The 27946-nt window shown below is 39.9% G+C and overlaps 2 protein-coding genes and 2 long non-coding RNA genes across 9 annotated transcripts in view; all 4 read left to right on the plus strand.

Annotated features, from left to right (window-relative positions):
* Window positions 1-5276, plus strand: part of appa (amyloid beta (A4) precursor protein a) — a 32090-nt gene extending 26814 nt beyond the window's left edge. For both annotated transcript variants that reach the window (XM_069520655.1, XM_069520656.1), the window contains 4 exons: window positions 58-111; window positions 759-850; window positions 2198-2344; window positions 2704-5276. In XM_069520655.1, coding sequence (XP_069376756.1) covers window positions 58-111; window positions 759-850; window positions 2198-2344; window positions 2704-2805 — 395 coding nt within the window. In that variant the 3' untranslated portion in view covers window positions 2806-5276. The remainder of the gene's footprint in view (window positions 1-57; window positions 112-758; window positions 851-2197; window positions 2345-2703) is intronic.
* A 1260-nt stretch (window positions 5277-6536) lies between these two features.
* Window positions 6537-8488, plus strand: atp5pf (ATP synthase peripheral stalk subunit F6). 2 transcript variants are annotated; one of them, XM_020104077.2, is made up of 4 exons: window positions 6537-6690; window positions 7488-7657; window positions 7760-7884; window positions 8389-8488. In XM_020104077.2, the coding sequence occupies exons 1-4, from the start codon at window positions 6592-6594 to the stop codon at window positions 8415-8417; spliced, it is 423 nt and encodes a 140-aa protein (XP_019959636.1). In that variant the 5' UTR covers window positions 6537-6591; the 3' UTR covers window positions 8418-8488. The 2 variants fall into 2 exon arrangements, with proteins under 2 accessions (XP_019959636.1, XP_019959637.1); XM_020104078.2 differs by having other exon boundaries at window positions 6663-6775.
* An 8098-nt stretch (window positions 8489-16586) lies between these two features.
* On the plus strand, window positions 16587-22053 carry LOC138407038 (uncharacterized). 2 transcript variants are annotated; one of them, XR_011240466.1, is made up of 4 exons: window positions 16587-18553; window positions 18655-18703; window positions 18824-18909; window positions 20612-22053. It is a non-coding gene; the product is annotated as an uncharacterized lncRNA (long non-coding RNA). The 2 variants fall into 2 exon arrangements; XR_011240467.1 differs by lacking the exon at window positions 20612-22053 and adding an exon at window positions 18999-19486.
* Window positions 22054-22352: 299 nt separating this feature from the next.
* Window positions 22353-27630, plus strand: LOC138407039 (uncharacterized). 3 transcript variants are annotated; one of them, XR_011240470.1, is made up of 4 exons: window positions 22353-22957; window positions 23048-23096; window positions 23217-24371; window positions 26323-27630. It is a non-coding gene; the product is annotated as an uncharacterized lncRNA (long non-coding RNA). The 3 variants fall into 3 exon arrangements; XR_011240469.1 differs by lacking the exon at window positions 26323-27630 and adding an exon at window positions 24461-26263 and having other exon boundaries at window positions 23236-24371; XR_011240468.1 differs by lacking the exon at window positions 26323-27630 and adding an exon at window positions 24461-26263 and having other exon boundaries at window positions 22354-22957.
* The last annotated feature ends 316 nt before the right edge of the window (window positions 27631-27946 follow it).

Raw genomic sequence — 27946 nt, forward strand, 5'->3', positions numbered from 1 at the left:
TAAACATTGCTTGCAAACAAAATGATTTAAAAGTTAAATCTCTCTCTCTCCTTGTAGTTGAGCCAGTGGACTCTCGCCCTAATCTTGACAGAGGCATTCCCACACGACCAGGTTGGTTCTATTGTTTAAAAAGTTCTCCCGTATTGTGATGTTAAGTTTGAATATGCATTTAGATCATGAGATAGACGGGGATTAGGGCCTGTGGATATTATACTGTTGACTTTGTCACATTGTCCTTATCAGGTTGCTACAGCAACTGTGGCACTTTCTTTAGAACTCCATATCAGTGTTTGCTTACTTGTGCTTGAAACAGCTCGATATTAAGAAACGCACCCCCTGGTGGCCATACTGGAGGCCACATATGAGCCATAGGATTAAATTATAAATACATAAGAAGCTCTATTCTTGAGATCCATCATACAACTTGAGTAAAGTCAGGAAAATATTTTTCTGCCACGTCGCCCTCCTTCCGCTTTTATTTGCCCACAGCCAGCTCCACTTGACCTCCATTTAGGCGCCCGCTGCGGTTGTCAGGGGATTTCTGATGCAGCGGCAGGGTCTATGCATACTGCAAATGCTGTGCTGTATGCGCCATATTCATTTCATGCCTTGGTAACATCCAGTGCTCCTCCAGCGCTGTCAAGTCCTGCTCGAGCCAGCGAGTTTGATTTCAGCAAGTTTGTGTGTGTGAGGGATGAGAAAGCGGCTGAGTGTCACCATCCATAATGGATACAGTACTTTTTCCTTCGCTTTGCCAGTGACTGGAATGAAGATGGAAGTGTTCCCTGAGCTGCGGATGGACACAGAGGACAGACAGAGCACTGAATATGAAGTTCACCACCAGAAACTGGTAAACAGACACACACAGACACACAAACAAGCTCACTCTGGCATAAACAGTGCAGGTATGCAGACTCATCTGAATCTCACTGAGGTGTGGAAACATGCAGGCTAATTAATAAACATAGAGAAATCGACAAACACGTGAGGATGCATTTCATGATGCATACAAAGACACACACACACACACACACACAGTCTCAGGTCCATGTTTCTACTTTGTCCTCCATGTAAACTCCCAAGGTTGTCACCACGGAGACAGGTGTCCATTGAGACAGCCGCGATCATGTGCATGTCATGCTTTCTGTACTGTTCTGTGATCAGAGTTAAGTTTTGTGCTGTTTTTTTCATCAGTCAGCCACAGGTTGTTACACAAAGCGTAACAAGGCTCCAACCCAGTTCTGCGTTCATTCATTAATCTCATCCAACATTGTAATACCAGCACAAAAAAACCTGAATCCATGCTCAGTCTAATTATAATCCGCGTACCTTATCCCTTTCACCTAACGGCTTTAATCCCTTAATCCCTACTTTTTATTACGTATCACATTTCTTACATTCACAAGGAGCATTCAGTGTGACAGTGTGCCCCCACTAAACCGCTTTTTTTCATATTCACTGTTACCCTGATCGGCGTCCTGCAGGATTATTGTGGACGCTCACCAGCCTGAAATTAAATCCCGGCTCTTTAAAGCATAAAAAATATTTTACTTCCACCCACCAGGGGGCGATCAAGATGGTTTGGCTTCATTTTGGGGGACCTATCATGTATGACATCTTTATATACAGTCTGTGATTGACACAAATGTCAAGACAGGTGGAGACATCATGCGCTTGTGTGCGTCCCTTCACATAACTCCATTTACTTATATTTATTCTCACACAGAGCGGCAATAGCCCTCATTTGTTTTCAGGAATCTCTTGTAATTAGGTGTATTTCCATTGTGTTGTGTTGGAGTTGAGTCGTGTTTCTTTATGTCGTAAATCAGCAGAAGGAAAAAGAAAGTCAGCCCCAGGAAGTCTCTTCTAAAATAAGTGTTTGTTTGCGTTGCCTCTTTGTTCCTTCAGCAGCACATGAGTTATTTATGGGTCTGATTTGACTCTTTTATGATTTTAAAAATAGATAGCAAATGTAATTACACCAATCATCCACTGCAAAATGAAAACTGGGAAGAAAAAGGAGCATCTGTTTGAGGGAAGTGACATTAAAACCAGCACAGTTAATGTAATAATGAATTCATCTAAACTATTTTTATCAGACGTAGAAAGACAGAAATGTAAAGAAAAGTCCTTGATGTTGATGAATCGTCAGATTTTAACTGTGACTGACACATCCTCCGTCCTCCCATTGCCACAGGTCTTCTTCGCAGAGGACGTGGGCTCCAACAAGGGCGCCATCATAGGCCTGATGGTCGGCGGCGTTGTCATAGCGACAGTGATCGTCATCACCCTGGTGATGCTGAGGAAGAAGCAGTACACCTCCATCCACCACGGAGTCATTGAGGTGAGAAACGGATGACCTGTGTGTTTGCATGCGCCGGGTACAAGCTGTCCCTTCAAGCGGCAGTCAATCTGGTGTGTTGCGAGCGTGATGCTGTGCGTACACGTGTGAGCTCAAGCTGTCTGTCAGGTAGAGACACTGGTGCATGTAGAGATCAATCAGTCGATGTGTTAGGGTTAGTCTTTTATCATTTCAAAGCTTTTATTATCTCTTTGATTAAAAACATACTTTAGTCTGTGTTGTCATTTTACTTTTGTCAATTAAAACAACATTAAATATGTCTTAAAATGCAGATTCTTAAGTAGAAAAATCTACTTAAGTACAGTAATGAACCTTCACCCCCTCCTCCGGCTCCCCTCCAGGTGGACGCGGCCGTCACCCCCGAGGAGCGCCACCTGTCTAAGATGCAGCAGAACGGCTACGAGAACCCCACCTACAAGTTCTTCGAGCAGATGCAGAATTGAGAACACACACACACACACACACACACACACACACACACATAAACACACATACATCTCCCCACTTATCATGCACCCACCCTCCCCCATCCTCCCCCCTCCCAACTCGTCCCGATGTGGCTTAGATCATAGAGTGACTGAAATAGTCAGTTACGAGCGACTGCAGTCAGGGGTTTGTTTTCTGCCTGGGCGGACGCCGCGGCCAAGCCAGTTTGCACCACGTTTGTTCACTTTATCGGAGCAAGTCGCCTTTTAATTCAAGGAAAATGGGGCGGGGGGTGGGGTTTATATGTTTGCTCCGTCTGGGCCTGCTGATGTATAGAAGTGAGGCCCCCGCCCAGTGCATCGAAACAAACCCACACACGGGGGAAGGAAGCGGCTTCTCTCCACACTGATTCAGGGCCAGTGTATAGTTGGGGTTTATTTTACATTTCTTACTTGTTTCTGGCCTGGGAAAGTTTTAGGTGTTGACTTGTGTAGAAATCTGACCTCTGATCAGTCGGACATGAGGTGCACGCTGACCTGGGCCTCGTCTACAGGAGGCGTGCAGGAGACTCCATCAAATCAATCAACATTGGTTTGTTCCTGTCATATTCTTTGTATTGATTATATAGAGAAATATAGATTAGAATCAAGCAACGTGATTTCTGAGGATGAGGCCCAGTGGTTCCCCTCAAACTGCACCACTACTGCACTCACTCTACAGTCTACACTGGAGTATAAGTGATCCTCCTCTCCCTCCCCTCCTCCTCCTTCTTCATTCCTCCCTCCATCCTCTTTTTCTTTTTGTGCATTCTTACGACAGCTGGGCTGTGTTAAGCCACACAAAGCTCTTAAAGGATATTCGGGGATGCTAATGTTACCATGTATTCTGAATGAGCTGTTTTTATTTTAGGGTTTTCTCTCTTTATCGTTTCCGGTTTTGTTTTTCAAAAAAGAATGAAAAAATGTAGAAAAAAAAAAAAAAAAGATCAGCCAATGTAAAGTCCTTTTTTTAAATTGCGTGTAATGTTAACTGAAGTAATGCTCAAGTCTTAGCTGTTCCTATGTAGTGCATGACGACAGGATTTGGAAAAACTGAAAAAAAAAACGAAGATCTTAACGCTGCTCTCTCTCTCTCTCTCTCTCTCTCTCTCTCTCTCTCTCTCTCTCTCTCTCTCTCTCTCTCTCTCGAGATACTTTTCTCACATATAGATTGTCATTCTAGCAAGATTGTACATTTAGTATCTTCTCGTGATCACGTGACTTCAAAACAATGATGAAGAATATATATAAATCTAGATGAACAGGCTCTGCTTTGATATCATGTAAAATACACATTTAAAAGAGATCTGTGATTTTGGAAATTAAGTGTGTTTGTCATTTCTTTTTAATTATTATTATTTTTATCATATGCTATGTTCCTGAAGCTGCAGGAGAGGTGTTGGGGGGGTGCTGGTTTCATCTGTTTGTATATTATTCTCTTATCTGAAATACATTGTGTAGAAAATCCTCATGCATAGTGAGCGTTCAGAAATCACCCTATTTCAGTTTTGTCAGATTCATGTTGGCGTGTTTTTTATTTTAAAGGGCATGTTATGGGGGTGATAGTTACAAGGAGTGGGGGAAACGGACAAATAATAGAAGGCAGGATGGGGGATGGGTAAGAGTTATCCCTGCGTGTGCGTGTTTTGTCATTTTCTGTCGTGTTTCTTTGTCCAGTTGTAAGCCGACGTCGTTCCTCTTTCTTTTTTGGGGGTTTGTAATCATTTCGCTTTCTGCTGATAAAACAGGTGAAGTGCTGAGAGGAGGAGGAGAAGGAGGAAGGAGGGCGAGGTAGAGAGGAAATGACTTGCAGTTCCGGATGGATAGCCAGCCAAGCAGGCAGTCTGTATATATAATGGATTTTCACTTCCCCCAGCACCTCCCTTCGCCTTCCTCTTCCCTTCAAGCACGCTGCTCACCTCTCGCCATCAACGCACACTTGACTCCTGCACAGCGCTGGAGTATTTAACTAATAGGCATCAAGAGAGCTGAGAGCAAGTCAGGGGGTTAAAAGCAGGGACCAGGTATTGGTTTGAGGTAAATTCATGCTTGTAGCCAAGAATCGCACCCCCCCTTGTTCATCTCCATGCACTCAACTCCTGCCACAGAGTCAACATCATCTCAGCATCACAAGAAAAAGTGTGGCGTGACCTCTCACTCTGTTTATGCATCTAATGGCGAGTAAGATCTGCGAGAAAGTGACACGTGAATGTGCATGTGGTGGCTGCAGTGAGGTGGTGGTCTTTTCAGAGGGTGCTCATTAGAAGCCCAGCAGGGGGCAGTAGAGTAGAAGAGGAAGCAGGATTTATCTTTCCATCTCTTTTTTTTTTTTCACGTGGGTAATATATTGGTTTTGTTTTCCACTGTGTAATATTGTGCAGGCCATTTGCATTGACTGGGAAAACGCTTTCTACACTGTATTCCATAATAAAGTTTTGAATGTACATACAGATGCTGTGTGTGTTGACTGTTTTTTATTCAAACAGATGAATCCAAAAGCCACCAGCTAAAGATTGAATTATTTTTACATCACATTGAAACCAAATCCGTGTTTTAAGTGCTCAAGTGGTAAATTAAATATAAAGTTGTATTGTCACAATGTAAAAATACTCCATCGTGTTTACAGTCTTTCTCAAGTATCAAGCAAAATATACCTAAAAGTAAAACACCCCCTCTGACTGCTATACATATCATTACATGTATATTGTATTACCAGATTCTAAATAGTACTGCATAAATGTGTGGAGAAAAAGACGGGAGGTTGGGTCATGTGGTTCCCAAGTTAAAGTCCAGGCCCCTCCACAGGGTTAAACGATCAGAGGAGTCACCATATGACGAGTGAGAATAGGGCTTGATTAGCTGCGTGTATTTAATCGTTTTCTCCCGTTGCTGGTTGATGAACTTCTGCAGTGATTATCACAAGGCAAGAAGCCACAGATTATGACAAAAAGACAATTTTTTTTAAAGATCTTTTTCAACAAAACATAGAAATAGACAATAGTGTAAAGAAACTGCATACATTCGAATGAATATGATAAAGTTTCAACATAGAACATTATATAACATAAATTTGCAATTAAATGTGTGTAAATGTTTTTTTATGATTTTATTGTTAGTTATATATTTATTATTCAATCAAAGCCGTTATATAAGTGCATTCTTGATTTTTATGTACAGAATAGACTCTGAAAGTATCTTGAATTGTTTCTACCTGGCTTTACGTGTGTGGAATTTCCCAACTGAATTAAGAAGTTGGCAGTGTACTGAAATATCTGTTTCACAAAATCTAGCTTTCCAATAGCTTGGTTTAGTTTGTGTTGCAAAAGAATCACTGACACCTTCCAGGAAGCTGCTGTGGGTCTAAATTCATTAAACATTCATAGTTTCCTCTTCAGTCTTCTGTTTTAAAGCCAAACCGAAAAACTTTTTTATTCAGAAGTGTCTTTCACTAAACAATTCTACAATGTCATCACATCATTGTATTTTATTCTACTTTTATTTGACCAGTTTACACAGTTCTATCAACTTTAAAATTGTAAATACAAATGTATCATTTTAATTTCTTTTTGAGCTCTTTACTTTTAAATTATTGTCCTTGTTATTTAGTCTCTGTGTTGTTTTAATGTCCCTGTGCAGCACCATGAAAAAAATCTACATTTATTTCATAATTGTTTTTAATTCTATATGATTTTTAGCGGAACCTATGAGCGGAACATATGTTTTGGATTATTTGAGGTTTGGGACGAGCAACACGTGCGCACCATAATGACGTCAGCTTCCGCTTCACCCCTTACCACCACATTCCCACAATCCACCGCGTGTCCTCCACTTCCGGCTCGCGTACGCTTGCGTGTCAAACCCAAGGTTAGTGCGAACTTTTTACATAAATGCTAAGTTCACTACACCCGTCGCCACCTCGAACACTTAGAAGCACGACCTCCTTCCTGCAGTGAGTGCAGCGTTAGCGTTAGCGCCGCAGCTAACGACAGGGAATAATGTCTAAGAGCCGTGTCGCGGTAGCTTAGCTCGTTAGCGCTAGCAGTTGGGGTGAATGAAGCAAACACTTAGCTGAAGGTGGGACAGAATGAAACCAGGCTTGTTTATAATTGTTATGTCACAAAGTCGCTATTTAGATGTAAACAAGCTAACTGGATCATTTTGACGGCAGCTAACTCATGATAACTGCTAAGCTAGTGCTAATGTGCTAACGTGAACTTGCTCCAGATGAGGGGAGGACATAGGACATAGTTTCTGTTCCATCATGGTGTCTAATAATGTGTGGCAGCTATTTCCTGCCGATGTCACGCTGTGCTTATGCAGAGGTCGGATCACACATTAGCCTGTTTCCACCCCAGACACAACCTTTACAGATTCAATAGATCGATCAATAGATCGAACAGGATCAGGTTATTTACCAGAAAGAATCATTGTCATCTTTCGTTATTACTCCATCTTTAATCAACATCCCATTGAGAGGGGACAAGTTCCACTGTCTCAATGTCCCTCTCACAGAAGTTACACGAGTTCCCAATTCACATTCACCTGTAAGAAATGAATGGTTGGATAAATGTCATTCATGTCCTGTTATGGTGACACAGGGGTCGGACCCCAGCCGCTTCTCCTGGGACGAGATTAACCAGAAGCCCTGTTTTCTCCTCCAGATGGCACTTCACAGGTTATTCCAGTTGTCCTCTGTGCTGCGCTCCGCCGTGAGCCTGACCCTGCGCAGGAACATCGGCCTCTCCGCTGTCCTCTTCAACCGGGCCAAGGAGCTCGATCCAGTCCAGAAGCTGTTCCTGGACAAGATCCGCGACTACAACAACAAGAGCAAGTCAGTTGAAGATACACAACATCGAACCCCTCGATTCTTTGAAAATACTCTTTGGATTTTACCTCAATTCTTAAACATTGTTTAATGCCATTACTCTCCCAGGACCTCCGGAGGCATTGTGGATGCAGGGGCCGCTTATCAGAAGAATCTGTCTGAGGAGGTCACCAAACTGCAGAGACTGTATGGTGGTGGAGACCTCATCAAGTTCCCAGAAGTCAAATTCACAGGTTAGTCAAAGCTCATGTTGGATAAAGTTCAGTGTTTCGTCTACTGACCTAATTGCTTCATGTTATCAATCAATAAGACAAAGAAATCAAAAATTTACAGTGTATTTAATTTAGTCCAAGATATCTAAAGAAACCAATTTGCTTTCAAAACTGAGTGTCCCCATAATAAAGCAGTGCCTGTCATAACACGACTGATGCTTGTACATGACTTAACAGTTATGTCCATGACTATTTACTCCCTTGTTGTTGGAAAGATCCATTGATTTCAGGCTTTGTTTGTTGATATAGTGTATGAAGAGCTTCCTTGTTAAACTTCTCTCAGAGGTTTCCAGACCCGTGGTTTTTGTTGAAGCTACAATTATTATTTGCGAAATACTGCTGCGACTTTTATCTCATTGTCAAATCTAATAGTAGTTATTGTTTTAAAGCTGCAGTATGTTTCATTTCAAAATGTTCACATGGCAACAACCGCCACTAACAGTTTTATTTTCTTCTTTCTTCCAGAGCCCAAGCTTGAAGAAGTGGCCAAGTAAACGCTGTCCATGTTGTAAATCCCCTACTTGTCACTAATATGTTGTATTTAATAAAAAGATAATGGAATCAACCATGTTTAAATTAAAGTTATCTTAAATCTATGGTTGTGTTTTCACAACATTCAAGATACAAGCGAGTAGGAATTTTTCTGTCTGTCTGCCACAGTCCAGAGGAAAAACCACAGGACTTGGAATGAAAAGTCACATGGTTCACATCCAGATTTAGTTTTTCTTGAAAAAAAGAACGTATGTGAAACGTTCTTCCACATGTACTGTCGCACAGCTGAGGGTGGACACTGAATGAAAAGTGGTCTAAGCAGATGGACGCTCATAAGAATCGAACCAGTGACCTCTGTGACCTCTGATCTAGAAGTCATCCTCCAACAGACTGAGTCATGTGGTCAGACACTTTCTGTTCCTTTCTTAGAAGCTTCTTGTCTAAGGTCCAGCCCCCAATGCAAAACACCCAATAATCTGTAGAATATTTTGATCATAGTTTTATAATATATGCAGAAAGGTGAAATGGCATAGCAATGGCATAAATATATATCAGAAATGGCATTGTGTGGCTCAGTGATCTCGGTGCATGGGTTCAAGTGTTGTTATTTACAACCAGTTTTAAACGGCAGAGTCAAATGCAAGTGTAAGAGTCAAACGGGGGACTTGGATCAAATAGCCCACTCTGTGAGGAGGCAGTTCTGAGGACATTGGTTTGAATCTTAAGAGTCACTTAGTTTGGTGTAAATTACCTAATGCAGTAAGTGTCTGAGCAAGTAGCGCAGTCTGTAAGGAGACTGACTGGCAGTTGTGAGGACCTTGGTTTGAATCTTGAAAGAGGTGCTTACTTTTGACATCCGTTACCCAATGGAAACAATCAAAGATACTGGAAGTACTCTCATATTACCAAAACATGCACATAAATATCGCTCTTTCATAGGTAAACGTTTACCTCAGACTGTAAATGGTGTGTTGTGAAAGAAAGTGGCCAATTCATCTTCAGATGATAACCGATGGGCCCAGAGATTGTTTTTTTTACCAACTATGTGTGAAATCACTCCATAATTATTATATCATTGCTCTCTGTTTATTGTCCTCAAAGTTTACTGCTCACCATGGAGTGAGCTATATTGCATCTGTTGCACAGGGATTAGTGAGTGAACGAAAAAGACGGATTTCGGACACAGTCCATATCTGCAGCGGTGCCTACATTGCAATGAATCCATCCATGAATTTTGCTGTGCCACTGTCTCGTCCATAACAAACACATTGAGTGCCCACACAGCGAGAGTCTGGTGAGCTCTGTAAACTCTGCCGATACAGCTTCATGACAAATATTTCTTGTTGGTTGGATGCAATATATTGTTTATGTAAACCACCGTCACTGGGGACAAAGTACAGAAGAAGAAACAGCCAGAAACCCATTGCTATAATATGAACAACCCTTGAGTAATTCTCAGGCACTGACAAATGAATCGATACCCACGATGAACCTTTGAGCTCGTAGTATTTACAAGTCACTGCACCACAGTAACCAACTCTTTTCTCAATAACTGATACTGAGTGTCATCATCATCATCATTAACTCCATCTTTTCAGCATCAGTAATCCTTACAGTGACAACATGGAGTGCACCAGTGCTCTCATTTGTGAAATAACCTTCTGTTTAATTGTGAGTATATAATCCCTGTTTACAGGAGTGTGATGTATGTGGCTCCCAAATTCAAATGTAAGCTTTTCAGAGTTATTCCTGGAACTGAAGCTAATTTCATCCTATTCTGACCTGCCTGGGAGACTGAGCGCACATCAAGCAATACCCACTCCTGCAGAGTTCACACTGGGAACACCACAGGTTTACATACACAATGATAATTGGTTGCTAATTTGATCAAGTCTTGCCTCATTTTGATAATTGTAAAGGAAGAAACAGTCTTTGGAGCACAGCTGAACACAATTGCTTACTTTCCATCTGAACTGTTTATTTATTCAGCAAGAACATCTGTATGTGTTTAAACAGTGGTGAAGAAGCAAGCTCTAACTCCAGATTAAGTATAGATCTTGTTTCATAAACAGAGATCTGTGTGTGTGTGTGTGTGTGTGTGTGTGTGTGTGTGCGTGTGCGTGTGCGTGTGTGCGAAAGAAACCAAAAAAGACTTGTAGAAGTAGAAAAAAAAGGCAAACATGCTTTTAAGCTACATATGGTTTTGGCTGCTACAATATATAGACATACAGCAGCACTTAGGCACAGGGGCTGAAAATATATAATTCAGTCCAATGCAGCCCTCTTGAGACTTTCTTGGTTTGATATAAACCAAGAAAGTGTCTTCCCTCTTCCCATCATAGTTCTCTGATAATATATCTATATAATATAATATATAATATCATCACTGGCTTGTAACATTTTAGTGTATCTCTGCTCTTGGAATCTTTAAGTCATAAAGTATGACACAAACGTTTAATATTATGATGAGGCATAAAAATGTAAAATAGTACAGTAAACCATAAAATCATCAAAAGATGAATTGTATATTAAGGCAAAAGACCTCAAAAAACCCCATCATTGTATAGTAAGGTATACAAATTATATTAAAAAGCCCAAGTGCAGTAAGTGTGCGTAGTAACAACCCTGAAGATCAATTATAATAACTTTATATCATCCTGTCAATGGATGTGCTCATGAGGGATGAATAACATTTAAAAATAAATTAAATAAACAGATTGTGATATTTTATTATCATATCATATGATGTGCTATACATTTTTTTTAAATCAGTCGTGCCCACGAATGTTTGGAAATTGTTTACAATATTTATTGTTTGAGTTAGATAAAGAAACTCCACCCCCGCAAGTCTACGTAACTTGGTCTATTCGAAGTTCCCTTCTCCATATATCCCATTGGAGTCCTCCACTTCCTGTTTGCCAGTCGGTACTTCCGCTTGGATGCGGAACTGCTTGGATCGGGAGCCCGTAGATCTTCACGAGGTGAATACTGTTTCAAATATCAACACAGTTATACACAGTTATACACAGTTATCAGATCTTCTGTGTGTTTGACGTGTCGCTGCACATTTTTCATTGTTCACTTGCGTTTTCGAGCAAAACGCGTCTCATTAGTTCCTCGTGTCGATGCTAAGCTAAGCTAGCTATCCCAAGCTAACCACACCTGAGCGCGTGTGGAATTCTCTTGTAAAACACTCGATCGCTTCTTTTGTCCTAAACTAACTAAAGTACGTCCACTTGAATAATGATCAGCTTTTCATTTTCATCAATATCAAAGTAACACAAGTTCAATACGTGTTGATTTCATAGATTTGTATTGTGTATTATATGAAATAAAAATGCAAATTGAAAAACTAAATAAAAATAAAAACTAATGACAATTTCAAAACTATAATAACCTTGGTACGTATATGCGTATATATAACCTTTATGATGAATATTAAATTGCAATAAGTATTGATAGTGTTTTGCAGCCATGTAAAACATCCAATTATATATAATTTACCATCATAAATCAATATACATGGAAAATAATGATCATGACGATAAACAGGGAGGGAGGGAGTTTTTCCTCTCCACAGTCGCCAAAGTGCTGCTCATTGTGGGAACTGTTGGGTTTCTCTATGTTAAATGAGATTTTAAAGTGCCTTGAGATAATGTATATTATGATTTGGTGCTATACAAATTAAATTGAATTGAAACAGGTTTATTGTTTCATCTCTATTTAACAGATTAGATCATTTTAATTGTTTTATTACTATTGCTCTGTTGAATGAGTAAAGAATTGCACTAGACACGTGGCATCTATTGCATGTGTTCTACTTCATCATTGTTTTCACAATGCATAATCATTACATTGATATATATTGGACATCATTATTGATATTCTTTTATCGCTCAGCCCTGATTTGACCTTTATTAAAATGTTAATGTCACCGTTTGAGCTCCCTGCTCCATTTAAATGTATTTTATATGAACTAAAGTGTGTTCCTAAGGAAAGCTCGTATCATTTGTTTGCTATGTTTGCTACGGTCATTAGCTAGGGATGGAGGTAGAGGGAGCCAGTACGCTGGAGATGCCAGGAGCCCACAGACCCATCATTTGGTGACTATTGCTTGAAATATCAACACATTTATTGGTTCTTCTGTGCGTTTGACGTGTTGCTGCAGCTTTTCCATTGTTAACATGTTTGTTAATAGTGGAATCTGCTGCGACTCTTGATACATTTAAATTTCAGACGTCATATTATACTATGACTTTTTCTAGGCTGTCATGTCGTCTAAAATAAGAAGAAAAAAAAGTCATAGGTTAGTATGTCGTCTAAAATATGACAAAAAAAGGCATAGGTTAGTATGTCGTCTAACGTATTCTTTCATGTTTGGAAGGGGAAGCTGCAACACACAGCTTCACCACCAGATGTCAGCAGAGTCTACACATTTTATCAATAGTGTTGTATCACCCAGCCCTACCAAACCCCAAATATATATATGTATATATGTATGTATGTATGTAGCGTGACATCACGAAAAGGCCCTTCCAAATGTTTAATTAACATTTATAGGAACTTCTATTCATATATATTATGTTATATTTTTACCTACCATGTTGTTCAGTTTTTTTTTGACCTTATAAGTAGAAGGACATTTGATTTGATATAAAACTGAAAACAAAATCAGTAATCACCAAACATCCACAGTGAGTTGTAGTTGTACATTTCCCAAACACTAAGCTGTTGGATTTGATGGAGAACACAACCCTGAGTAACTGTGACTCTTATTTCCTGCAGATCTCCAGCTGTCTGCGTCACGCCGAAGGCCTCTCACAGCAGCACAAAGCGACGAGATAAACGATGATAGATCCCCAAAAGATGTGGCAAACTCTTGCTCCAAATGCACAAGATGGAAGCTTTTGTGTCCTGGGTATGTTGGTGTAAATTCTGGACAGAGGGAGGAATTCTCCAAGTCCGGGATTCCTGGATTGGGCCCTTTGATAGTTTTACTGTGCGTGTGTGGGCGATCAAGGTAACATCTCACAATAGGCCCCTTTAAAAGCGCAACTCACGATATGATGATGCTACTATTTTTTGATCCAATTTGTGGCAACCACCTATTTACTTGTTTGTAATCTTCTCACTTAAAGGTTCATTGTGTAAAATTTAGGTGAAAGGGATCTATTGGCAGAAATTGAATGTCACATAATCCTCATGATGTTTTCACTAGTTCACTTCATCTAAATTATATGAATATAGTTTTATTTACTGTTGAAAAGGCCATTAATATTTAAATACACCATATTTACATCGAGGGGCTCCTCTCTATGGAGGCTGCTTGTTTTTTACAGTAGTCCAGACTGAACAAACTAAATCCCTTTTGAGGTAACTGAAGCTGCCACAGGTTATTTTTCATGTTTTAGGAGAGGGTGAGGTGAGAGGTGTTCAGCTGCAACATGCAACTTCAACACTAGATATCACTAAATTCTGCACTCTGTACCTTATATAATTTAAAAAGTGGTAACTGTGACATCTCTATTATGAATAAAAGTAAAGTGAAAGTTCTTCACCTCATGACTGCTACTAAATATAAGTAATCAATCAGTGTGGTATTCTTAAAACACGTTTGATGTTTCATGTCATTGTACTAGTTAATGTCTTGAGTGTTAATTTGAAGACAACATGGCAAACAGGAAGTGATTCACTTTCTGTGAAGTCACAAAACAAACCGCAGGAAGCTGAAGGTGTGAACAGTTGTTGATATGTGAGAATGAGTAGAGATGTGAATGAAATCAGACATAATGTTAGTGTTGAAGGTCACCAAGTAAATTGACTCAACTGCTGCAGTACTTGTCATCGAAATTGATGTTTATTGCATTTGTTTTTCATTTTCTTACAGCGAGAGACATTTGACACGAGGCTCAGAAGCAGAGTCGATGCTACAGAGAAACAAGAGGTCACACTGGAGTACAACTTGCAACTCCCAACATGACTTTTGTACTGCACCAGGCTCATCACACAGCTTTAGTTAGTCCATTAACATCATATAGAGTTAATATACAGTGAAGTTAAAGATAAGATAAAGTTCAAATAAAGTCACTTTTCAGGTAAAGTAAAAAAAGGAATATGAACATAACAATATGGAAGGACTGCGACATGTCAGCTTGTTCCAGTTGTTGGTTATTACTGGTATAGATCTGTTCCAGAGTGGAGGTTCTTCTGTCACAAACTATCTCTGACAAGTGTTTGAATGAAAAGACAATGAAAATAACAGACGACTTCAAATGATTCCGATGAATTCAGATCATGTGGGACATTAATGAGGGACATCAAAGTTTCGGTCTGTTTATTTCATGTAGTTAGTGTGGACATCACGATCTGTCGCAGGGCTGACGTGGAGGGTCACGCAACCTTCAGCACTCTCACCTTTTGAGCCATGGGTACACCTGCTGCGCATGTTGCACCATGAGGGAGGCAGGAGTGCCGGGGGGGGGACCAACGCGCCTTTGGAAGACCATGCAAATGTACACGTGGAGATTCCTGGGCTGGATTCAAGCCCATGACATGAGACTGTGCAGCACCCTGAGACAACTGTTTGTTGTGATACTGTGCTATATAAAGACAATAATGTTATTCCTCTGAGTCCAAATAGACTGTGTCCACATGAAGCCACTTTGTTTGTGTGTGGCCATGAATTGCATGAGGTAGCAATTTGTTTGGATCAAGTATTTTAGAGCAAAAGAGAAGCGGCTCGAGTTAAAGTGTTGAAATGTGATTCTAATTGTGTGAAGCTTCAAAATAAAAGCTCCTAATTCAGCACGTGTGAAGTGAAGGAAGTCTGTGTTGACTCACTCACCTCTCACGTGTCCTTTGATGTGTGTGATCTGTGCTGAGTTTATACAGGTGTTGAGCAGGTGTGTGGAATGAGCAGGAGGCGGGGCCAAGCAAGGCTGATTGGTGGAGGCGAATGGAAGAGGTGGAGTACAGAAGGTGTCAGTTCCTCCAGCGCTGGCGTCAGCGTTGGTCGTGACACTCATGTGTCGGGACCAGAAGGTAGGTTTCAGTGTGGAGGCTGCTGGGACTCAGCATGGCATTTTAACATTGTGTCGTTTGTTGTTGTTGTTGATGATAATAAATCCCATGGTCCTGCTGTTTTAAAGGCTTTCTGATCGTGATCTCTATCAGTAGCTGTTTATGTGTCCGCTCACGTTTGTTGGGTGTTTGTTGTGTTGGTGAATGGCAGCAACTTTGTAGGTGGTGTAATCGTCACTCTTTTGGTTTGGTGGGTGTTGCACTCCACGTTTGTGTTGGTCACCTGTGTGAGTGTTGCGTGAAGGTAGCTTGAGTAACACCAGTTGTTTGATTTGTCCACCTCGTGGTGGCAGCCATTTTGTGTGAAGTGACATTCACTTGTGGTACAACTTGTGTGTCTGCTGCTCACTTTGAATCCAGCAGCAGTAATTAGTTGGCAAATGCATTGTAATGAATACACTGATTGTAGTTGTTAGTTAGTGAAATGTGATGTAAGTGTTGAATCAGTGTTTTAAGGGTGGGGGTGTTTCCTGTAGTGTCCCTGTTTGTCTCTCGTCTCTCCTCTAGCTCCACTGTGATTAACTGATCAGTCATCAATGAGGTGCATCTGGACGGTGGACTGAGGTTCTTGGAAACTCCTGTGTTAGCATCAGAAGGTAGGTTTCCAGTGTGGAGACTGCTGGGCCTCATACATTGTATTGTTCTCATCATGATTTGTATCAATGGTGTGATTTTACATGTTGTTTGCCTCATAGGGCCACATAATGAGTCCAGTTATCACAAGCACATAATAATTGTTAAATGTTGTGTATGGGGGATATGGCAGCTGTCAATAAATCTAAAAATGAGGCTGTTTTTAAAAGAAAAAAAAGCAGTGTCTGCATTGTTCTTTACAAAGTCAAACATTTATTGTATGAAGGGAAAAATGCTTGAAGATGTGTCTTGTCTGTGAATCACTGAACTTGTATTTAGTTGTACAAGCAGTGTGTTTGAGAACTGCCTCACATGTGTGTTGCATGGAGTCGACCAAGTTGTGTCACCTGTGTACAGGTATTGTAGTCCAGGATGATCGGAGTGGCCACTCCATTATGTTAGTGTTGCTGGATGTTGAAGATGCTGCGTGCTTACTTGTGTGTTTGGGGTGGTTGTCTAGTTGAAAGACACATTTGAAGGGTGTCTCCTCTTTGGCATAAGGCAACATGATGTCTTGAAGTATTGTGCTTGTGCTACCATGCTTCAACAATGGGACTTTGCTTAGGTGTCATTTAGGTTATTGTCTGATTCATCTAAATGGTAGTGTTCTGTTGTCTCCCTTGTCTTTGTGGTTTTGGTTGCTATTTTAAAGGATTTGAGATGATTGAAGTTGAGCGGTTTGTACTTTTCTTGTTGTCTTGATACTTTTGAATCAAAGTATGCTGTTGTTGTGAACAATGACCCATGTTCCAGTGATTTTCAGACAAATGCACTAGAACCAGCATGTAGAACATTTGCTGCCTTGGTCCTTAAATGAGGGCCACCTGTTTGACTTGAGTAATAGAACTCCACACTGCTGTTATTTTGAACACAACCTTTTCAATTACATAGCATCAACAGCATGTGTACTATATCTACTCATAAAGTATTTGCCTACTAAAAATAGTGATTGATGTGGTTAGTGATGTTGGACTGCTATTTTATATATATATATATTGTTTTTAATATAAACACAATGACTGTTGTTTAAGGTGGTGAACTTGTGTTAGGGTTGTGTCTTGTCATGCCTCTGTCACAATAGAAAGGTGATTGTCCAGCCAGGAAAATGCCCAGGTGAGTATGTTTCTATTTTCTATCTTCTATCACCAGTATATTTGTATTTACCATGTGTGTGTCCCTCCAGTAGTAGTTGTACAGTTCAGTGTTTGTTCATTAAATCAAAAGAGACTTTATAATGTGTGTTTGTAATCCATGTCATGTGTTACAGGTTTGCTGAAGCACCTGGATTGTGTCACTGCTGGATTTGTGAGAAGATTTGAACAGTTATTGTTTCAATGTAGTTGATCTATTGCTGCTTGTTCCATGTGAGAAGTAGAGTTGTTCAAAATAATAGCAGTGTTAATAAAAAAAAAATAATAATGAAAAAAAAAAAAGATAGTGTCTGCATTGTTGTTTACAAAGTCAAACATTTATTGTATGAAGGGAAAAATGCTAGAAGATGTGTCTTGTCTGTGAATCACTGAAATTGTATTTAGTTGTATTAGCAATTGTTTGAGAACTGCTTCACATGTGTGTTGCATGGAGTCGACCAAGTTGTGTCACCTGTGTACACGTGTTGTAGTCCAGGATGATCGGAGTGGCCACTCCATTATGTTAGTGTTGTTGGATGTTGAAGATGCTGTGTGCTTACTTGTGTGTTTGGGGTGGTTGTCTAGTTGAAAGACACATTTGAAGGGTGTCTCCTCTTTGGCATAAGTCACCACGATGTCTTGAAGTATTGTGCTTGTGCTACCATGCTTCAACAATGGGACTTTGCTTAGGTGTCATTTAGGTTATTGTCTGATTCATCTGAATGGTAGTGTTCTGTTGTCTTCCACGTCTTTGTGGTTTTGGTTGCTATTTTAAAGGATTTGAGATGATTGTAGTTGAGCGGTTAGTACTTTTCTGGTTGTCTTGATACTTTTGAATCAAAGTATGCTGTTGTGTACAATGACCCATGTTCCAGTGATTTTCAGACAAATGCACTAGAACTAACATGTAGAACATTTGCTGCCTTGGTCCTTAAATGAGGGCCAGCTGTTTGACTTGAGTAATAGAACTCCACACTGCTGTTATTTTGAACACAATGACTGTTGTTGAAAGTGGTGAAATTGTGTTAGGGTTCTGTCTTGTCATGCCTCTGTCACAATAGAGAGGTGATTGTTCAGCCAGGAAAAGTCCCAGGTGAGTGTTTCTATTCTTCTCAAAAATCTATTGGGTGAACCTGCATGGTTTTCTAATTTGTAATTTAGTTTTGTGTAAGTCCAGTTTTTGTATGAATGCCACACAGTGTTTGCTAAATGATACCCCTGATGTTTTCTCTGTCTGTCATACAGGGCCGATGAGGACAGCGGCTCACTCGTTATGTGGAGCGATGTTGTTTGAGGTAAGTAATGTATTAAGAGCAAATAGTCTGAATAATCTGTACACACTGACGTTGTTTATAGTTGTAAAAAAATAAAGACGACCACTTCTGTCCCCTTTTAGACATTGTACTGAAAGTCCTTGGTGGTGGGAGGGAACCACATGGAAAGTGGTGAGTGTGATCTAAAATAGATTATCAGCTTTTAAAGATTGTTGTTTAGCAGCAAGTAGGTATGTGTTCCTCCAGGTAAGCCATAAGTCCTGGTTACTGTATGTCCTTCATGTGTTTCAGGTGTTATTGTGTCTACCAGGTTGTACTTCATGTGGACCTAAGAAACCTCTAAGCTGTTCCACCAGTGTTATTGAGGATCAACAGTGGTAAGTGGTTGTACAGTTCAGTGTTTGTTCATTAAATCAAAAGAGACTTTATATTAATGTGTGTTTGTAAACCATGTCATGTGTTACAGGTTTGTTGAAGCACCTGGATTGTGTCACTGCTGGATTTGTGAGTACATTTGAACAGTTATTGGTTTGAATGTAGTTGATCTATTGCTGCTTGTTCCATGTGAGATGTAGAGTTGTGTTCAAAATAATAGCAGTGTGTTTTAAACAATAAAATAAAATAAAAGATAGCAGTGTCTGCATTGTTCTTTACAAAGTCAAACATTTATTGTATGAAGTGAAAAATGCTAGAAGATGTGTCTTGTCTGTGAATCACTGAACTTGTATTTAGTTGTACAAGCAGTGTGTTTGAGAACTGCTTCACATGTGTGTTGCATGGAGTCGACCAAGTTGTGTCAGCTGTGTACAGGTATTGTAGTCCAGGATGATCGGAGTGGCCACTCCATTATGTTAGTGTTGTTGGATGTTGAAGATGCTGCGTGCTTACTTGTGTGTTTGGGGTGGTTGTCTTGTTGAAAGACACATTTGAAGGGTGTCTCCTCTTTGGCATAAGTCAACATGATGTCTTGAAGTATTGTGCTTGTGCTACCATGCTTCAACAATGGGACTTTGCAGAGGTGTCATTTAGGTTATTGTCTGATTCATCTGAATGGTAGTGTTCTGTTGTCTCCCACGTCTTTGTGGTTTTGGTTGTTATTTTAAAGGATTTGAGATGATTGTAGTTGAGCGGTTTGTACTTTTCTAGTTGTCTTGATACTTTTGAATCAAAGTATGCGGTTGTTGTGAACAATGACCCATGTTCCAGTGATTTTCAGACAAATGCACTAGAACTAGCATGTAGAACATTTGCTGCCTTGGTCCTTAAATGACGGCCAGCTGTTTGACTTGAGTAATAGAACTCCACACTGCTGTTATTTTGAACACAATGACTGTTGTTGAAAGTGGTGAAATTGTGTTAGGGTTGTGTCTTGTCATGCCTCTGTCACAATAGAAAGGTGATTGTTCAGCCACGAAAAGTCCCAGGTGAGTATGTTTCTATTCTTTTCTCTTCTCAAAAATCTATTGGGTGAACCTGCATAGTTTTCTAAATAGTAATTTACTTTTATGTAAGTCTAGTTTTTGTATGAATGCCACACAGTGTTTGCTAAATGAGACCCCTGATGTTTTCTCTGTCTGTCATACAGGGCCGATGAGGACAGCGGCTCACTCGTTAGGTGGAGCGATGTTGTTTGAGGTAAGTAATGTATTAAGAGCAAATAGTCTGAATAATCTGTACACACTGACGTTGTTAAAGTTGTAAAAAAATAAAGACGACCACTTCTGTCCCCTTCCAGACATTGTACTGAAAGTCCTTGGTGGTGGGAGGGAACCACATGGAAAATGGTGAGTTTGATCTAAAATAGATTATCAGCTTTTAAAGATTGTTGTTTAGCAGCAAGTAGGTATGTGTTCCTCCAGGTGAGCCATAAGTCCTGGTTACTGTATGTCCTTCATGTGTTTCAGGTGTTATTGTGTCTACCAGGTTGTACTTCATGTGGACCTAAGAAACCTCTAAGCTGTTCCACCAGTGTTACTGAGGATCAACAGTGGTAAGTGGTTGTACAGTTCAGTGTTTGTTCATTAAATCAAAAGAGACTTTATATGAATGTGTGTTTGTAAACCATGTTATGTGTTACAGGTTTGTTGAAGCACCTGGATTGTGTCACTGCTGGATTTGTGAGTAGATTTGAACAGTTATTGTTTGAATGTATTTGATCTATTGCTGCTTGTTCCATGTGAGATGTAGAGTTGTGTTCAGAATAATAGCAGTGTGTTCATAAAAAAATTAAATGAAAAAAAAAAAAAAAAAAGATAGTGTCTGCATTGTTCTTTACAAAGTCAAACATTTATTGTAAGAAGTGAAAAATGCTAGAAGATGTGTCTTGTCTGTGAATCACTGAACTTGTATTTAGTTGTACAAGCAGTGTGTTTGAGAACTGCTTCACATGTGTGTTGCATGGAGTTGACCAAGTTGTGTCACCTGTGTACAGGTATTGTAGTCCAGGATGATCGGAGTGGCCACTCCATTATGTTAGTGGTGTTGGATGTTGAAGATGCTGCGTGCTTCTATGTCTTTGTGGTTTTGGTTGCTATTTTAAAGGATTTGAGATGATTGTAGTTGAGCGGTTTGTACTTTTCTGGTTGTCTTGATACTTTTGAATCAAAGTATGCTGTTGTTGTGAACAATGACCCATGTTCCAGTGATTTTCAGACAAATGCACTAGAACTAGCATGTAGAACATTTGCTGCCTTGGTCCTTAAATGACGGCCACCTGTTTGACTTGAGTAATAGAACTCCACACTGCTGTTATTTTGAACACAATGACTGTTGTTGAAAGTGGTGAAATTGTGTTAGGGTTGTGTCTTGTCATGCCTCTGTCACAATAGAAAGGTGATTGTTCAGCCAGGAAAAGTCCCAGGTGAGTATGTTTCTATTCTTTTCTCTTCTCAAAAATCTATTGGGTAAACTTGCTGCACTTGCTATCTAGGTGTGTGTCCCTCCATGTGAGCCATAACTCCATTTCCTTCATGTGTTTCAGGTGTTATTGTGTCTACCAGGTTGTACTTCATGTGGACCTAAGAAACCTCTAAGCTGTTCCACCAGTGTTACTGAGGATCAACAGTGGTAAGTGGTTGTACAGTTCAGTGTTTGTTCATTAAATCAAAAGAGACTTTATATGAATGTGTGTTTGTAAACCATGTCATGTGTTACAGGTTTGTTGAAGCACCTGGATTGTGTCACTGCTGGATTTGTGAGTAGATTTGAACAGTTATTGTTTGAATGTAGTTGATCTATTGCTGCTTGTTCCATGTGAGATGTAGAGTTGTGTTCAAAATAATAGCAGTGTTAATAAATAAAAAATTAATAATAAATAAAAGATAGTTTCTGCATTGTTGTTTACAAAGTCAAACATTTATTGTAAGAAGTGAAAAATGCTAGAAGATGTGTCTTGTCTGTGAATCACTGAACTTGTATTTAGTTGTACAAGCAGTGTGTTTGAGAACTGCTTCACATGTGTGTTGCATGGACTCAACCAAGTTGTGTCACCTGTGTACAGGTATTGTAGTCCAGGATGATCGGAGTGGCCACTCCATTATGTTAGTGTTGCTGGATGTAGAAGATGCTGTGTGCTTACTTGTGTGTTTGGGGTGGTTGTCTTGTTGAAAGACACATTTGAAGGGTGTCTCCTCTTTGGCATAAGTCAACACGATGTCTTGAAGTATTGTGCTTGTGCCACCATGCTTCACCGTGTTCTGTGGTTTGAACAGTGTTGCCTTCATCACTCCACAAAATGTTGTGGTATTTTCCTTTAAGGAAAATTGTAACCTCTTCAGCACATGTTAATTTTTCAACAATGGGACTTTGCATAGGTGTCATTTTGGTTATTGTTTGATTCATCTGAATGGTAGTGTTCTGTTGTCTCCCATGTGTTTGTGGTTTTGGTTGCTATTTTAAAGGATTTGAGATGATTGTAGTTGAACAGTTTGTACTTTTCTGGTTGTCTTGATACTTTTGAATCAAAGTATGCTGTTGTTGTGAACAATGACCCATGTTCCAGTGATTTTCAGACAAATGCACTAGAACTAGCATGTAGAACATTTGCTGCCTTGGTCCTTAAATGAGGGCCACCTGTTTGACTTGAGTAATAGAACTCCACACTGCTGTTATTTTGAACACAATGACTGTTGTTGAAAGTGGTGAAATTGTGTTAGGGTTCTGTCTTGTCATGCCTCTGTCACAATAGAAAGGTGAATGTCCAGCCAGGAAAAGTCCCAGGTGAGTATGTTTCTATTCTTTTCTCTTCTCAAAAATCTATTGGGTGCACCTGCATGGTTTTCTAAATAGTAATTTAGTTTTGTGTAAGTCTAGTTTTTGTATGAATGCCACACAGTGATGCTAAATGAGACCCTTGATTGTTTTGTCTGTCATACAGGGCCGATGAGGACAGCGGCTCACTCGTTAGGTGGAGCGATGTTGTTTGAGGTAAGTAATGTATTAAGAGCAAATAGTCTGAATAATCTGTACACACTGACGTTGTTAAAAATAAAGACGACCACTTCTGTCCCCTTCCAGACATTGTACTGAAAGTCCTTGGTGGTGGGAGGGAACCACATGGAAAATGGTGAGTTTGATCTAAAATAGATTATCAGCTTTTAAAGATTGTTGTTTAGCAGCAAGTAGGTATGTGTTCCTCCAGGTGAGCCATAAGTCCTGGTTACTGTATGTCCTTCATGTGTTTCAGGTGTTATTGTGTCTACCAGGTTGTACTTCATGTGGACCTAAGAAACCTCTAAGCTGTTCCACCAGTGTTACTGAGGATCAACAGTGGTAAGTGGTTGTACAGTTCAGTGTTTGTTCATTAAATCAAAAGAGACTTTATATGAATGTGTGTTTGTAAACCATGTCATGTGTTACAGGTTTGTTGAAGCACCTGGATTGTGTCACTGCTGGATTTGTGAGTAGATTTGAACAGTTATTGTTTGAATGTAGTTGATCTATTGCAGCTTGTTCCATGTGAGATGTAGAGTTGTGTTCAAAATAATAGCAGTGTGTTAATAAATAAAAAAAATTAATAATAAATAAAAGATAGTGTCTGCATTGTTGTTTACAAAGTCAAACATTTATTGTAAGAAGTGAAAAATGCTAGAAGATGTGTCTTGTCTGTGAATCACTGAACTTGTATTTAGTTGTACAAGCAGTGTGTTTGAGAACTGCTTCACATGTGTGTTGCATGGACTTGACCAAGTTGCGTCACCTGTGTACAGGTATTGTAGTCCAGGATGATCGGAGTGGCCACTCCATTATGTTAGTGTTGTTGGATGTTGAAGATGCTGCGTGCTTCTATGTCTTTGTGGTTTTGGTTGTTATTTTAAAGGATTTGAGATGATTGTAGTTGAGCGGTTTGTACTTTTCTGGTTGTCTTGATACTTTTGAATCAAAGTATGCTGTTGTGAACAATGAGCCATGTTCCAGTGATTTTCAGACAAATGCACTAGAACTAGCATGTAGAACATTTGCTGCCTTGGTCCTTAAATGAGGGCCACCTGTTTGACTTGAGTAATAGAACTCCACACTGCTGTTATTTTGAACACAATGACTGTTGTTGAAAGTGGTGAAATTGTGTTAGGGTTCTGTCTTGTCATGCCTCTGTCACAATAGAAAGGTGATTGTTCAGCCAGGAAAAGTCCCAGGTGAGTATGTTTCTATTCTTTTCTCTTCTCAAAAATCTATTGGGTAAACTTGCTGCACTTGCTAACTAGGTGTGTGTCCCTCCATGTGAGCCATAACTCCATTTCCTTCATGTGTTTCAGGTGTTATTGTGTCTACCAGGTTGTACTTCATGTGGACCTAAGAAACCTCTAAGCTGTTCCACCAGTGTTACTGAGGATCAACAGTGGTAAGTGGTTGTACAGTTCAGTGTTTGTTCATTAAATCAAAAGAGACTTTATATGAATGTGTGTTTGTAATCCATGTCATGTGTTACAGGTTTGTTGAAGCACCTGGATTGTGTCACTGCTGGATTTGAGAGTAGATTTGAACAGTTATGGTTTGAATGTAGTTGATCTATTGCTGCTTGTTCCATGTGAGATGTAGAGTTGTGTTAAAAATAATAGCAGTGTGTTAATAAAAAATAAATAAATAAATAAAAGATAGTGTCTGCATTGTTCTTAATTACGTCAATTCTGGACGGAAATTCTATTACAGTCGATTTTTATCCGACAAAACTGTTCACAAATTTAAAGAACTGCTCCCCTCCTCACTTCCCTCTCAGCCATGTCTCAGTACAATACAAGAAGATTATCAAAACCTTACTCCCACACTAGTTGATAACTTTGTAAATAGTACTGCAGCCTCACTAAAAACAGCACTTGAAGCTGTCGCCCCATTAAAAAAGAAGAAACTAAGTCAGAGGAGATTAGCTCCGTGGTATAATTCCCAAACGCGCGTTCTAAAACAGACATCGCGGAAGCTAGAAAGGAAGTGGCGTTCCACCAATCGCCAAGACTTCCACCTAGCCTGGAAGAATAGCCTTATAAATGACAAAAAAGCACTTAGAAATGCCCAAACCTCTTATTATTCATTACTAATAGAAGAAAATAGGAACAACCCCAGGTTCCTCTTCAGCACTGTAGCCAGGCTGACAGAAAGTCACACCTCTACTGACCCATCTATTCCTCTAGATGTGAGAAGCAATGACTTCATGAGCTTCTTCACTAATGAAATTACAACCATCAGGGATAAAATCCACCACCTCCTCCCAGTGAATAACACTGATACATTGTCTGGTCCTGAAACCATAGCACCAGATTTATGTCTAAACAAATTGTATATTTCCATGAAGCATGATGAATCTAATCGCCTATTTCAACTTCAGGAATGTCTCAAAGATACCAAGGCCTGGATGACCCAAAATGTTCTACTTTTAAACTCAGACAAAACTGAGGTTGTTGTAATTGGCCCTAAACATCTCAGAGAAACACTGTCTGACCAGATAGTCACTTTGGATGGTGTCAGTCTGGCTTCCAGCTCCACTGTGTGGAACCTTGGAGTGTTGTTCGACCAAGACATGTCATTTGACCCCCATATTAAACTAGTGTCTAGGACGGCTTTCTTCCATCTGCGCAATATTACCAAAATTAGAAACATCCTGTCTAAGCAGGATGCTGAAAAACCAGTCCACGCGTTTGTAACCTCTAGATTAGATTACTGCAACTCTCTATTAGCAGGATGCTCCATGAAGACTGTTAAAAGTCTCCAGTTGGTCCAAAATGCTGCAGCACGAGTGCTGACAGGAACTAGAAGGAGAGATCATATCACTCCTGTCTTAGCTTCCTTACATTGGCTCCCGGTAAAATTTAGAATAGAATTCAAGATCCTGCTCCTCACTTTTAAAGCCCTCAACAATTACGCCCCTTCATATATCAAAGAGCTGATAACACCTTATTCGTTCCCAAAACACAGGCTCTCTAGTGGTTCCAAGAGTCTGTAAGAGTAGAGCAGGAGGTAGAACATTTAGCTATCAGGCTCCTCTCCTGTGGAACCAGCTCCCACTCTGGGTTGGGGAGGCAGACAGTGTCCCAGCATTTAAAGTAAAACTAAAAAACTTCCTCTTTGACAAAGCCTATAGTTAGGGCTGGATCAGGTGAGTGTTGAACCATCCCTTAGTTGTGCTGCTATAGGTCTAGACTGCTGGGGGAACTCCCATCATGCATTGAGCACTTCATCACTTCCCTCTGTCTCTCTGCCCCCCCACACCTGTTTATTTATTTATTTATTAGTTTGATCATGTCAAAGTGTCACTTTGTCCTCCCATAGTCCCTCTGGCTCTTCTCTCTATCTCGTTTCAGATAACTCCAGCACCGGGACTGCAGGACAACAACGACTACCATCACCATTGTCATCATTATTTATTTAGTTATTGTTATAGTCAGCCTTGATACTGATGGTGCCAAATTGTTCCCGGTCTCTCTCTCTCCACCTCATCTCTCTCTTCTCTCCCCCGCTTTCCACCCATCTCTCCTTTCCTCCCCCCTTACTTTTCTTTCCTCACCCCAACCGGTTGAGGCAGATGACCGCCCACATTGAGCCTGGTTCTGCCAGAGGTTTCTCCCTGTTAATGAGGGAGTTTTTCCTCTCCACAGTCGCCTGTGCTTGCTCATTGTGGAAACTGTTGGGTTTCTCTATGTTAATATTGTTTTAAGGTCTTGACCTTTAAATGTAAAGTGCCTTGAGATAATGTAAATTATGAATTGGCGCTATATAAATAAAATTGAATTGAATTGAATTGTCATTTTGCGACACGGATGAGAGCGAAGACGAGCTGGAAATAGCCGCATGGTGACCTTGAAGTCTGCGAGGAGGAAGAGGAGAAGATGGGAGTGAGAGGTTTAACACTCAAACACACACGTGTATTTATTATCCACAGAGGCAGATTCTGACACATGAATCGAATCAAACCAAAAAAACAGCACAAAGCAGTCAATAAAGTTCTCTGATGCTAAAACAAATGTATCTGTCGTCATAATTCCTAATCGATTCAATTGTTGCTAAATGTTTGTTTTAATCTGAAACGGCAAAGTACCTTTTCCTAAAGTTGACAGATAAATGAAATGGGGTGAAAAACATCAAGACAGGAATAAGTGGAACGCACCGTCAAATACACACGCTGCATTCAATATGGAGTAGCTTGTGTGTTTTGTACTTAAGTTTTGAGGTACTTTGCTTTAGTTACCTCTGCCAAGGTAGTTATGTTGTCACCCCTCTGTCTGTTTGTTCGTAAACAGGATTAAGACCCATAAAAAAGAATGTGACTATAGAAATAAACTGTGTTAACTGAGGGATTATGTTAAAATTACCAGATGGATTTCTGTGGAGGTGGAGGGATATGGGTCAGTGAGGATCCAATTACATTGTGGTCCTGTTTCAGATCAGGGGCAAATCAAATTATTCAATATTGTGAAATATTTTAACATTATATGTGATTTCTCAGAGAATAATAATTGTATCTTGATAAAAAAAAAAAAACATATTTTCTATTAATGAATGTTTAGTCCACATTGAAATACATTTTGTGCAGTACTGTATTCTTTACAGTGCATTGTCACAGTTGAAATTCATGCCTTGTTTTCAGGTGGATGAGAAAATTGCAGATGAGCAAAGTGAAGTGTAGTGCAGGGTTTAAGAGCTGCACTGTTGGGCAGGAGACAGAAAAAAGGTTGAAAGAAAAATGTAGGGAGCTCCTCGGGTGTTATTTTTTCTCAATCTCTCCCTGATTTTGCCGTAAGAGAAGGTATCATTCCACTTTTCAGATTGAAACTGTTCTCCTCGAACCTCCATAGACACGGGGAAAATGCAAATGCCACACAGAATGGTCCGAAGGTAAACAGTGGGTGCGTAGAGCAAAAGAAGTGGAGCATATTGGCTGAAATACATCTGCTGTCTGCCATTTAATTTATCTCCATTCATATGCAT

The sequence above is a fragment of the Paralichthys olivaceus genome, chromosome 24 (genome assembly GCF_024713975.1).
Source record: "Paralichthys olivaceus isolate ysfri-2021 chromosome 24, ASM2471397v2, whole genome shotgun sequence".
Taxonomy (NCBI): Eukaryota; Metazoa; Chordata; class Actinopteri; order Pleuronectiformes; family Paralichthyidae; genus Paralichthys; species Paralichthys olivaceus.

What these genes read in the sequence shown, in the direction of transcription:
- atp5pf (XM_020104077.2), top strand. Translation starts at nt 6,592, where the DNA reads ATGACGTCAGCTTCCGCTTCACCCCTTACCACCACATTCCCACAATCC. An exon ending in GACTACAACAACAAGAGCAA is followed by an intron (nt 7,658 to 7,759) that starts GTCAGTTGAAGA and finishes TTACTCTCCCAG; the next exon opens with GACCTCCGGAGGCATTGTGG. An exon ending in CCCAGAAGTCAAATTCACAG is followed by an intron (nt 7,885 to 8,388) that starts GTTAGTCAAAGC and finishes TCTTTCTTCCAG; the next exon opens with AGCCCAAGCTTGAAGAAGTG.